The 13,158-nt window shown below is 36.2% G+C and overlaps 1 protein-coding gene across 8 annotated transcripts in view; it reads left to right on the top strand.

Annotated features, from left to right (window-relative positions):
• Window positions 1-13,158, top strand: part of TMEM87A (transmembrane protein 87A) — a 43,834-nt gene that overhangs the window by 10,010 nt on the left and 20,666 nt on the right. For 6 of the 8 annotated variants that reach the window (XR_003428197.1, XM_027084028.1, XM_027084027.1 and 3 more), the window contains exons 5-10: window positions 176-229; window positions 316-360; window positions 4,224-4,341; window positions 9,077-9,138; window positions 9,924-10,107; window positions 11,330-11,429. Coding sequence is in view for 6 of the 8 variants with exons in the window: in XM_027084028.1 (XP_026939829.1) it covers window positions 176-229; window positions 316-360; window positions 4,224-4,341; window positions 9,077-9,138; window positions 9,924-10,107; window positions 11,330-11,429 (563 nt within the window). In the remaining 2 variants the exon portion in view is untranslated. Of the gene's footprint in view, window positions 1-175; window positions 230-315; window positions 361-1,900; window positions 2,071-4,223; window positions 4,342-9,060; window positions 9,139-9,923; window positions 10,108-11,329; window positions 11,430-13,158 lie in introns of those variants that run through there. The other 2 variants (XR_003428198.1, XM_027084031.1) reach the window with 2 other exon arrangements.

Raw genomic sequence — 13,158 nt, 5'->3', positions numbered from 1 at the left:
TTCTAGCAAGGTTTTATTCACTTGTTTGTGGTTAATTGGAAGTATTTTGTCTGTTACTGCCATATTATTATGTTTACTTTTATATGTTTTGCTTTAAGTGTTTCTGTGGATTTTGAGCTATGCTTTTCTTTTGCTGTTATACATCTTTAATTTTAGTTTTCTATTTCTTTCATAGAGTTTTTCTGGGGATTTCGTGCATCGATTGCCTCTTTTAGGAGAAAAACAGGAGGTAATTGTTTTCCTTTTTATATATTTCTGAGAGTACAGTAGAAATTCTGAATTAATTTTCTTTTTTGTTTGTTTGTTTGTTTGAAGGCCAAGGAGAATGGAACAAATCTTACCTTTACTGGAGACAAAACTGTAAGTGTGATAGGGAATTTAGGGCATTGAACACATTTTAGTGTTCTTATGTTTGTTTATTTTAAATTCTTACCTTATGCTTACATTTAAAAAGAAACTTAAGAATGGAAGTTATACACCAAAATGTTAATAACGGTTATATCTGGATGATATTGTGAATGATTTTTATTTTCTTTTTTATGTTTTCTGTCTTTTCCATGTTTGCTACAATCAGTCTGTATTGTTTTGTAATTATCACCTTATAAATATTGTTTGTAAACAGTAAGAAACTTTTAAGGAAGAACCTTAAACTCCATGTAAAATCTTGTGATAGAATATAATTGGAAGAGTACATCTCAAATTTTACCCTTTTAAAATGTACAATTAAGAGGTTTTTAGTTGTACGACCACCAATCACTGTCTAATTCCAGAACATCTTCATCACCCCGAAAACTAACCATGCAGTCATTAGCCGTCACTCCTCATTCCACTGTTCCCCCAGCTCTAGGCAAACACTATTCTTTCCGTCTCTGTGGATTTGCCTGTTCTGTTCACTTCATATAAATGGAATCGTTACAATTTGTGGCCTGTGTCTGTCTTCTTTCACAATTTAAAACTCTGTTTTAACTTTTACTTCCTTCTTGTACAGAGCCTTAAGATCAGTCGGGGTGAGCAGTTAGGGCCTACTCAGGCCTCTCTTGGGCTGCTTACTATTTTACCATGATTTTTATAATAAACTCCCAGTTGATGTACATTGGGTTGCTTCCAAATTTTCACTGTTATGGATAGGATCATGTTCATAGTGTCTAGCTGTATCTTTGTGCACATTTATAATATTTTCTTTAGCCTAAATTCCTAGAGGTGGAACTGTTGGGTCCAAGTATATGCACAGTTTATAAATTCTTTTGTAATGTTTTGTCAAAGTGCTCTGGAGAAAAGTTGTAGTGATTTGTGGTCCGAAGAAGGTAAGATTGCGTTTCTCTCTTTCCTCACAAACAATGGCTATTATAATTTAAAACAGATTTATGCAATTTTTCAGGTTAAATTTTTGTAAATTGTATTAAAAAATAATTGTTGATGCTGAATATCCATTTACATGCATATTGGCTGTTTGTAATTGTGCTTTATTCAGTGGTCTTCTGTGCATAGCATACTTTTAAGTTCTACTCAGGGCTTGAGCCCTGTTCCCAGTGATTAAAGCTGGCTGAAAAGATAACCCTGTTGAATATCACAAGTAATATTTAGAAATATTTAGTCTGTTTATAGTCAAAAGAAGTCAAAGAATTATCTGTCCTCTGATTATTCTTCCTGAAATTGAGCCTAAGAGAATATAATCCTATTTAAAGGATACTAATAAGTTCAGTATCTCTACCCACTTTTATTAAAACTCTGATAAAACATGTTTTTTAGAGGAAGGAGCCTCTCTCTGTCCCTTCCCCTAAGAAAAGATTTAATATCTTGATTAACTGAGTTTTCTGGTTTGATTTAAGGAATAATGTGATATGTTTACTATTATAATTTTTTTTTTATTAATAAGTTTTATTTTTTGGAGCGGTTTTAGGTTCACAACAAAATTGAGCAAAAAACACAGAGAGTTCCCGCATACCACCTCCACAAATGCACACTCACACTCCCACACCATCAGCATCCTGCACCAGTGTGGTACACTTGATACAATTGATGAGCCATCATTGACACATCATTATCAACCGAAGTCTAGTTTACATTAGGGTTAGTTCTTTATGTTGTACATTCTTTGGGTTTTAAGAAGTGTAAAATGACAGATAAACACCATTATAATATCATACAGAATAGTTTCATTGCCTTAAAAATCCCCTGTGCTCCAGTTATTCATCCCTCCCTATCCCCAAGCCCCTGGCAATCACTGATTTTTTTTTTTTTTACTGTCTCTATAGTTTTGCATCTTCCAGAATGTCATATAGTTGGAATCATATATAGTCTTTTCAGATTGGTGTCTTTCACTTAGTAATACGCATTTAAGGTTTCTCCATGCCTTCTCCTGGCTTGATAGTTCATTTCTTTTTAGTGCTGAATAATATTTCATTGTCTGGATGTACCACAGTTTGTTTATCCATTCACCTATTGAAGGAGCTAGTAATAGTATCTGATAGGATTGTTGTGAGAATTAAAGAAAGTAATAAATATTACATGCTTAACAGAGTGCCTAGCCTATGAATATTATTTTTACAGGGTCAAAATATCTATATTTCAGAGTTAAGTGCAAACTTTATCAAATCTTGGAATATGAGAATCAGTCCCTTTGAGATTTGTAAGAGGTAATTTTTAAGATACGTAAAATTAATAGCAGAGCAGCTTATTATACCAAAGTTTTACTGGTTAATGAACAGTTAAGTTCAGGAGAGCTTCAGTGGATAAATAGGACATGATTACCTGTAACTTTGAATATGTACAGTTTTCTTACAAAGTGCCCCTGCATTTTGTCAGAAAGAGACTATCAGGCAGAGGTAAATCAACGTATGATTCAACATGACATTTATGTCCTTAAGTTACTAAGATAACCTAGTAAATGTAAAGCTGAAGAATCATTTAATCTGCTTTGTTTTGACACTTTGAATTTGTATCATGGAATATAATTTTTGAACTCTTGTTCAGAATTTTCTTGGGTTGTAGGATAATTTTAGCATTTGAGAAAAGCTGTGGCTCCCTAGGAAAATGCAGAATCTATTATCCACTTTGAGGGGTTTCATAGATCAATGAAGCTTACCAGAGGTCTCTGGATAAAAGTTCCTTTTAAGACCAGAAAGTAATAAATTGCAAGTCTAAGTAGTAGTGCCTCCTTTCAGACATGAGGAAGGAGCAGCCAAGCTTTTTCTATGTTCATCTCCCTTGTCTCTCTGTTTTAGTCTTGCTTTTGTGAAGGTCCATAGTCCATCTAGCATTTAAGGCAACACATCCTTTGATGGCTTTTTGGTAGGGCTGTGCACAGACTAACTGGCTTTGGATCAGGTAACCAGTTCCATAAACATGGAGGCTATTTATTCTACTTTCTTGACTTTGGGGGACAGTGACTCTTGCTTTCCATATAGCCTAGCCAAGATTAAATTTTTGATATAAATGTGAGACCTCGTTAGCAGAAATTGTGGTGGCCTTGGGAAGGGCATTGAACAAAGGGAATTAGATTCAGGAGCTGGTGTTTATAATTCACGGATGTCATCATGGGTGATTTTTTCCAGGTGATTTAAATTAAATTTCTTCAGTTTGTTTGGGATATCTGTGTAAAATATAACCTAGCATCTTAGCATGGCTTAAGTAGAGTTTCATTTTAGGAATTTAAATTGAGGTTTTCTTTGTTAAAAGAAAAATGTTAAACATGAGATTTTTGTGTATAACAAAATATAAGATGTCCTACCTTTTAGTAATTTATAATTAACCTACTTTATTGTATACACTGTAGGCCTGTTTGTTTTGTTTTGGCTACTGTTGTAATGAGTAAAAGTGAAGGACTCAACCAAGTTTCTGGGCACATTCTGGAACGAAATATTCATATTGTGTAATTAACCTGTGGGGTTTTTTTTTGCCACTTTGTAATTTTTAAATTAATTTTTATTGGATTATAGTTGCTTTACAATGTTTCGTTAGTTTCTGCTGTACAGCAAAATGAATCAGCTATACATATACATATATCCCCTCTTTTTTGGATTTCCTTCCCATTTAGGTCACCACAGTGCATTAAATAGAGTTCCCTGTGCTATACAGTATGTTCTCATTAGTTATCTGTCTTATACATAGTATCAATAGTGTATATGTGTCAATCCCCATCTCCCAATTCCTCACCCACCTCCCGCCAACCTGTGTTCTTAATTCTTAAGATTGGGAGATTTGATGTCTTCTTTCTTCTCTAGGTAATGCATGAGCCCTTGAAAACTTGGCAAGATGCACCATACATTTTTATTGTACATGTTGGCATTTCACCCTCCAAAGAATCATCAAAAGAAAATTCACTAAGTAATCTTTTTACCAGTAAGTACATTTTGTTTCTTTTTATCATTTGTATTACTGTTATCTAGCTGTGTCGCATGGTGGGTAGTGTAAAATTGCTTTAAAGAGGTAATAATAAGGGGAATTCCATTGCTGTCCAGTGGTCCGGACTTCATGCTTCCACTGCAGAGGGCACAGGTTCGATCCCTTGTCAGGGAACTAAAATCCCACAAGCCACGCAGTGTAGCCAAAAAAATAAAGAGGGATAACAAATTAAGAATGTTGTCAAGTAGAAAAATAGAGGGAGAGAAATTAACATTTTTCTGCATTCAATATGTATGTGATAGGCACTTCATGTATGCTTTCTTATTATGTATTATAGATACTAGATTTCATTTTCCTTCATTTGATCCTCCAGCTTTTAAAATTTTCAATTAGTATTATGTTCTCAGTAGACTTGTTAAAACTTAGTTATGAAGTCAAAACTTGGAAATTTTTAAATCAATTGACTTGGATAATTTTTTAATGTCTCAATTTTTCTTAGTGTTCTCCTTTCTACTTTTGCTGCCCAGTTTAGGGATTCATCATTTCTTACCTAGAATTTTACAATAACTTACTAATTGGTCTTATCTTCTGTGGTTTCTTTTTTTGTTTCTTCCTTCTCTTTTACAGTTTTCTTCCCTCCCCTGCTTTCTCAAGTAGAATGTTGAATAGAAACAATGATGGTGGCCATCCTTTCTTGCTCCTGACTTTATTGGCAATATTAGCACATTTCACCATTAAGTATGATGTTTACTATAGATTTTTTATTGTCTTTTTTTTTTTAAGATTTTTATTTTATTTATTTTTTGGCTGCGTTGGGTCTTTGTTGCTGCATGTGGGCTTTCTCTAGTTGCGGTGAGTGGGGGTTACTCTTGTTGCAGTGCGTGGGCTTCTCGTAGCCGTGGCCTCTCATGTTGCGGAACACGAGCTCTAGGCACGTGGGCTTCAGTAGTTGCGGCACGCAGGCTCAGTAGTTGTGGCTCCCGGGCTCTAGAGCGCAGGCTCAGTAGCTGTGGCGCGTGGGCTTAGTTGCTTCACGGCATGTGGGATCCTCCCTGAGCAGGGCTCAAGCCCGTGTCCCCTGCATTGGCAGGTGGACTCCCAACCACTGCACCACCAGGGAAGCCCTACTGTAGATTTAAAAAAAATATTCTTTATTTGGTTCAGGATATTTCTTTCTATTCTTGGTTTACTAAGTGAATTTTTTCTTTTTTCTTTTTTTAGTATTGAGAATGAATACTCAGTTTTGTGGAATGCTTAACTGTATTGATTAAATTGATCATATAGATTTCCTCATTTAATCTATTAATGTGATGCATTGCATTAACTGGTTTTCTAATGTTAAACCATTCTTGAATTTCCGAGATGCCACTATTTAGCCTTGATACACACACACACACACACACACACACACACACACACACACGGATTCTATTTTCCAGAATTTTATTTAGAGTTTTTTGTCATATGTTCAAAGTAAGATTGGCCTATGATTTTAATTTCTCGTACATCTTCTATGGGTTTTGGCATCCAGGTTATGCGAGTTTCGTATGATGAATCAGAGAATGTCCCGTTTTTATATTCTGTTGAGCAGTTTTTGTAAGGATAGAATTATCCATTCCTTGAATGTTTGATAGAACTCACTTATGATAGTGTTTTGGCCTGATGTTCTTTTTTTTCCCTCATGAAGGTTTTTGGTTTTTTGGGTTTTTTTTTTTGGCTCACTGCGCGGCATGCAGGATCTTAGTTCCCCGACCAGGGATCGCCCTGCAGTGGAAGCACGGGGTCTTAACCACTTGACCACCAGGGAAGTCCCATGCCATGAGGATTTTAAACAACTGATATATTTTCTTTCTTTCTTTCTTTATTTTATTTTTGGCTGTGTCAGGTTTTAGTTGCAGCACGCAGGATCTTTCGTTGCGGCACATGGGCTTCTCTCTAGTTGTGGTGTGCAGGCTCCAGAGTGCATGAGCTCTGTGGTTTGTGGCACTTGGGCTCTCCAGTTGAGGCACGCAGGCTCAGTAGTTGTGGCACGAGGGCTTAGTTGCCCCGCAGCATGTGGGATCTTAGTTCTCCAACCAGGGATCGAACCCACATCCCCTGCTTTGGAAGGTTGATTCTTTACCACTGGACCACCAGCGGAGTCCCAACAACCGATTTATTTTCTTTAATAGTAATAAGTATTTTAGCTTTAGTTTTTCTATTTTTCCTTGAATCAGGGTTTTTCTTTTTTTTCCCACTGAGAAATTGTCCATTTCATTCAAGATTTCAAATTTGCTGGCCTAAAGTTAGTAATGATATTACTTTACAAAAAAAAATCTTTTTTTATTCTTAATATTGCTTTTGTGACTTCTCTTTTTAACTTTTAAAATATTTCTAGAATTCTGTTTTACTATATTTTTATCCCAATGAACCAGCTTCTGGTTTTGTTAATTTTCCTATTTCATTGTCTATTTCATTGATTTCTCCTTTCGTCGTTATTCTTTATTTCATTTGACTTAATTTTAAACTTTTGTTTTTTATGGATTCTTGTATTGAATGTTTAATTCCCAAGACAGAGATGGGTCTTATTCTCCATAGTAATATGGAATATAGCAGATCTAGGCAAGCCAGAGGTGGCCTGGCAGTTTCTAGACCCAAGACATACGTATATCCTCCTGTATCTAGGCCCATGGCTTCCTAATGAGTAATAGTCTCAAGGAGCATTTGCCAAGATTTACCTTGTACCTTCCTTCTTTGAAAAGGGTGGAGAAGAAACCTTGCTCCACTCCACTTCAGGCTCTTCATGCATCAAATCTGGCTCTGGTTCCCCTTTATCTTAGACTCCTACTAATTTCAGTGATCCCACAGGAGCTGCACGCTCAACTACTGTAGCATACTTTGGGGCCCAGAGTCCACCATGACCATGGATTCAACCTCATGCACTGTTCTGAGTTTTTGTTCAGTTTTGATACATGGAGCTGTTTATCTTGTTTTTGAGCTCATGTCCTTTTTGTTTCCTCTATTTTTTGTTTTTGTTTTATCCATCTGTTGTTTGGAACTAAAAAGACGATACTCAAAACTTAACTACACCTTGTGAAAGTCCTAAAATTCTCTCTCTGAAACACTTTTATCATCTTTCTTACCTTCATTAAAACCTTTGATATCTTCCTGTTACTATAAAATGTCCAATTCTGCAGCAAGGCTTACAAACTCTACAAATTGTCCCAGTTTACCTTTTGCTGCGTTGTGTCAAAATGCTACTGTATGGTACCATATGGAGTCTCAAACTACATGTTTTTTAAATATATCATGCATTTTCACACCAGTCTTCGTTCATGTAATGTTCTCTACCTGGATGGCTTTTTACTTCATCATAGAAAATACACACTCATCCTTCTGGGTCTGGCTCAGGGGCACAGTTCTCTGTTGCTTTCCAACTCCCTGTCCCCTGAAGATAGTAATCCATTAGATGGCAGAAAACATCCTCTACATCTTTCCATCTCCTATATTTTCCATAGTGTGTGTCACGTGGTAAGTGCTCAGTAAATGTATGTTATATTTTAGCATAGAGCAGGGATTAGCCAACTTTTTCTTAAAGTGCCAGATAGTAAATGTTCTCTCTGCTACAACTACCCAGCTCTGCCACTGTGGTGTAAATGTAGCCATCAACAGTATGTAAGTAGGTGGATGTGACTATTTTCCAATAAAACTTTGGAATAGATGGCCAGATTTGGTCCATGTGCTATATTTTGCTGACCCCTGCTGTAGAGTCAACAGAGAATTGACAAATATTTACTAATTATTTTATTTACTCTTTTATTAAATTAAGAGGGCTTAGATTACTAACCAGTTCAGCTATGAAATTTTTGTGATTGCTATTATGGGATGCTCCTTTTCTTCATATAAGTATTAGACCTGATTTACTTTTTTTTTTTTTTTTTTTTTCTGATTTACTTTTAATAATGGTATGTCCTTTTTGCTTGATAAAAATTAGTAGGAAATTTTTGTTGAATAGTCTCTCTCTGGTGATAGATATCACTTCTCAGATAAATCAGTTTATTTATTAATCATACTTAAAATTTATCCAAGTAGTTTTACCACTTACAGTTTTAAAGTAGTTATAGGTTTGCTTCAGGAAGGCAAATCTTTCAAATTCTTGTTGTTACTGTCATTTGTTCTGCTTCATTAAACACTTCCTTATTATTAAGCACCTTCTGAAAATGATATATTAATTATGAAAGTCACATAAAGTTAAAGTAGGTAAAAATGAAAGAAAGCAGTAGGAAAATATAGGTAAGGAGAGAGAAAAGAACAAAGAGGGCAGCAGAATGAAGGAATGAAGTCCAATACTTTTCAAAGCATATTAGTGATGTAAGAAAAAGCATACATGAAGTATGTTTGGAATTTAGAGGAGATGGGGAATAGTTCCACTTGGGCAGCTCACCAGGTTTTGTGGAGGAAATACATTCAACTTAGTCTTTAAAGGATGTGAGTATGGGAACAGAGGGCTTTTCCACCTAAGATACTGACTAGAGCAGAGTCATGCTGAGGCCTGTGCAGGACACAGCACAAACCATCAGAACACTTCATGAATTTCAGAGTGCTTTACAAATGTAATATTCACCAGGATTGAAATGGATAGAAGTAAATTACCCAATGGAGTTTTCATTAATTTAATCAAACAAATATCAGACAATGTTCTTGTTTAATTTTTTCATTCTTTACATTAATTCTGAGGACTGTGTTTTGGCAGTGACTGTTGAAGTGAAAGGTCCCTATGAATACCTCACGCTTGAAGAATACCCATTGATGATTGTAAGTGAACTTATATTCTTTAACCTCAACATTAAATGAGTTTAGCTTGAAAGATTGTCCATGTTTTGTGGCAGTATTAAAGACTTGTTCCTGAACAGTTCCGAAAATACTGCTTGTAGTTCTGTACTTACTTCCTACTAGAATGTGATCTTGGAAGTGTCAGTGAACCCCCCTGTGCCTCATTTTCTCATTTGTAAAATGAAGTCAGTGACTTGTGGAATTTTAGAGTTGGAAAGTACCTCAAAGGTCATTTCACCTCTCACATCCTCTCTAGGATCCAAAATGGGGTACTTCCTAAAACCCTATAGTTTCTGATCCCATTTAGGATGAGTAAATGATGACACTTTCTCCTTTTCAGTCTGTGTGTCTGAGAACATCCTTAATCTGTTTTCAGATTTCTTTTGTTTGTGGAGTTTTTTTCTTTTTCCTTGTGCTTTTATAGTTTTCCCACTCTGTTGTGTTTCCTTGCCTTCAGCTGTATCCTAACCCTACCGTGCCTTTTTTCCTTTCATTGTCTTCATTTAAATAATCTTAGATTGTGAGTTGAAAAAACTCTTTTAATAAAAAGAGTGGTCACTCTCTAAGGGAAACTCTTAGGTAGTCTCTCTCTGCCCGAGAGGAGACAGTTTTTTCATCTTAGTATTGAACTTCAAAGAAATAAAATAATTTTTAAAATAGAAGGTGTAGTATGTATATTTTTTACATTATGTTAAGACTGTGTATTGATTCTAAATTGGCTCTTGGCCTTAATCCTTCTTTTTCTCTTTTACCCACTTGGATGACAGTTTTTCATGGTTATGTGTATTGTATATGTCCTATTTGGTGTTCTGTGGCTGGCATGGTCTGCTTGCTATTGGAGAGATCTTCTGAGAATTCAGTTTTGGATTGGTGCTGTCATCTTCCTGGGCATGCTTGAGAAAGCTGTCTTCTATGCAGAATTTCAGAATATCCGATACAAAGGAGAATCTGGTATGTGACCAAAAAATGTTTGCCAGTTTGTTAGTGATTGGCAGGTGAAACTTAAGACAATTTTCCTAAGGTCAGCAGTCATTAAGTAGCTGTAACTTTGCAGTTACTTAATTATTAGAATAACTTAAGCAGAATCACTATGATTGTGACTTTGTTTTTAATCTCTTAAATTGTGGGTTCAGTTATTTAAGAGTAATTTTATTGAAATAAACTCACAAAAGTTACTACAGTAGTGGCCACTTTGGGACTATTATTATCATTATTGAATCTCAGTTGCTGTTGATTTTTAAGGTACCATTATTATATGCATCTAAGAAAGAAGGTAAATACTGCTAATTTAATTGTAAGATGCCATTGATTGTAAGACCTACCTTGATTTCAGAGATACTGGGTTGGGGGGCGGGGTTGGTAAAATATAGTAATACCAAGAAAATAGGAGGGTATGTATAGTTTAGTAAGGTGAACAGGTAGTGATAGAAATTGTTTCGTACTGAAGTGTTTTTTTTTTTTTTGCGGTACGTGGGCCTCTCACTGCCGTGGCCTCTCCCGCCGCGGAGCACAGGCTCCGGACGCGCAGGCCCAGCGGCCACGGCCCACGGGCGCAGCCGCTCCGCGGCATGTGGGATCTTCCCAGACCGGGGCACAAACCCGCGTCCCCTGCATCGGCAGGTGGACTCTCAACCACTGCGCCACCAGGGAAGCCCTGAAGTTTTTTTTTTGTGATAGCTTCAGTTCTCTCTCATCAGACCACTTAATTATTAATAATTCTTGTTGCAAGATATACTAATTAGATCTTTCCCTGGTCTTTGAAATGGCTTGAAAATAATAGATGTGAAAGTGAGTTGAAAATTCTGTGTTGTGTTTTGTGCTCTCCTACATATAGGTAGCTATATTTCACAGTTTTTTAAACTGGGAGGAATGTTCCTTAGATGCTGTAAATTGTTGAAGTAGGCTGAGGTATTTTGCTGAGGTTTTAGTGAAGCGGGAGGTGGAGAGGGAAGGTAAATTGAGCACACCCAGATTGCTATCCACATGAGTAACATACTAAGTGATATCAGCTTGTACTTGTAAACATCGCAGAAGAGGTATTCTTTTTAAGTAGGACTAATATCAGTGCTTATTCTGAAGAGTGTTAGAAATCTACATTCTGGTTCTAGAATTGTGCCTTTTCCCAAACCTAGTTTACATACTGCATTTTTCCCTCCTTTTTTCTTTCTTACAGTCCAAGGTGCCCTGATCCTTGCAGAGCTGCTTTCAGCAGTTAAACGCTCACTGGCTCGAACCCTGGTCATCATAGTTAGTCTGGGATATGGCATAGTCAAGTAAGTATTAACTTCCTATATGGAAGAGCAAATTAAAATGCTGATTAAATTGAAACAGTGTTGCAGGTTTCCAGTGTAATTCTGAAAGAGTCGATATAAGAAATATTTCTGAAATCAAAGGTATCTGAAATATTATAGATTTGTAAAAGTTGGAAAAATATTAGTGTTTCATTTTACTACTTAGAATTTAAGGAGCATCTGCAGGAAAACCTGCAGTATAGCAAATGACATTGAAACATCAAACTTTTAGAGTAAACTTATTGTGACTTTCCTCTTCCAAAGTATTCTTGCAAGTCATATTTTTTTAATGGGAAGAGCATTCTTGAGTGCCTTCTATATATTAGACATTCTAGGCCCTAGGGATACAGCAAGAAAGCAAAAGACTTGGAGTTTACATTTGTGGACAGACTGGTGCACAGATAAAAATACGTGAGTAAAATAAAAATACGTGAATGAAAAATCTAATATGTCAGTGAGCAGATAAAGCAGGGAAAGCATATAGAGTTCTAGGCAGGAGGTGGAACTTTCATTTGTAAATATGGTGCTCAAGGAAGGCTTCACTTTGGCAGTTAAGCAAAGATCCAAGTTGGTGAAGAAGCTATATGTACACCAGGGGAAGAAATGTTAAGATGTGGTCAGATTCTTTTATATTTTGAAGGTAGAGCCAGTGGACTTTGCTGGTAGATAAAATGTGTGATGTGAAAGAGAAAAGGAATCAAGGATGATGGCAACTATTTTGATCTAGAATCAAGGATAATGTCAACTATTTTGATCTAAGCAAGTGGAAGGATGGAACTAACGTTTACTGAGTTCAGGAAGATCTTAAATGGAATAAGTTTGGAGTGGAGGCAGGATTAGAAGGTCAGTTAGATATCCAAATGAGGGAAGTAGGAGGGAGAAATTAAGGCAGAGATATAAATTTGGGAGTCATAAGGATGTAGCTGTTATTTAAAGCCATTAAGACTGGATGTGATCATCAAGGAAGTGAGTGTATACAGAGAAGAGGTCAAAGGACTGAGCCCTTGGACTATTATTATTTAGAAGTCAATGAGGTGAAGTAGAATTAGGACAGAGGAAATTGAGTAGTGACCAGTGAAGTGGAAGACAAAGCTGAACACTGTTTCAAGGGGGGAGTGATTAATTGTGTCAAGTAAGAGGATTGAGAAGTGATCACTGAATTTAACTACATGGAGGATATTAGCGACCTTAAATGAGAACAGCTTTGATGAAGGGGGTAGGACAAAAAGCTTGATTGGAGTGAGTTTAAGAGAGAATAAGGGGAATTCTCTCTTAAATAGGGGGAGAGGAATTGGAGTTAGGTATAGACAGTTATTCAAGGAGTTTTGCTTTAAGTGGAATTAAAGAAATGGGGGACTTTAATTTTTTTAATTTATTCATTCATTTAAAGGAGTTTTGCTTTAAATGGGATTAGGGGAATGGGGGGTTCTCACTTTTAAAATGTATATATTCATTTAACATATGTGGTTGCCTCCTGTATGCCAGGCAGTATTCTGGGTTTCTAAGATAACACCATTGGGGAAATAAACTCCTGCTCATTTGCAGTTTTTCTAGCATATAACAAAATATAAGAACAAATATTGCTAAGGCTTAGGTAGACATGATTTAAGGCAGTGCACCTCGTAATGTAATGCACTGATGAATCACCTGGGGATCTTGTTAAAACGTAGATTCTGATTCAGAGGTACGTTGAGTATCAAGGATCTAAGAT

This window comes from Aethalodelphis obliquidens, unplaced genomic scaffold (assembly GCF_003676395.1).
Source record: "Aethalodelphis obliquidens isolate GAN/ISIS:26980383/991018 unplaced genomic scaffold, ASM367639v1 scaffold51, whole genome shotgun sequence".
Lineage (NCBI taxonomy): Eukaryota > Metazoa > Chordata > Mammalia > Artiodactyla > Delphinidae > Aethalodelphis > Aethalodelphis obliquidens.
This window is presented reverse-complemented; position numbering and strand designations above follow the sequence as displayed.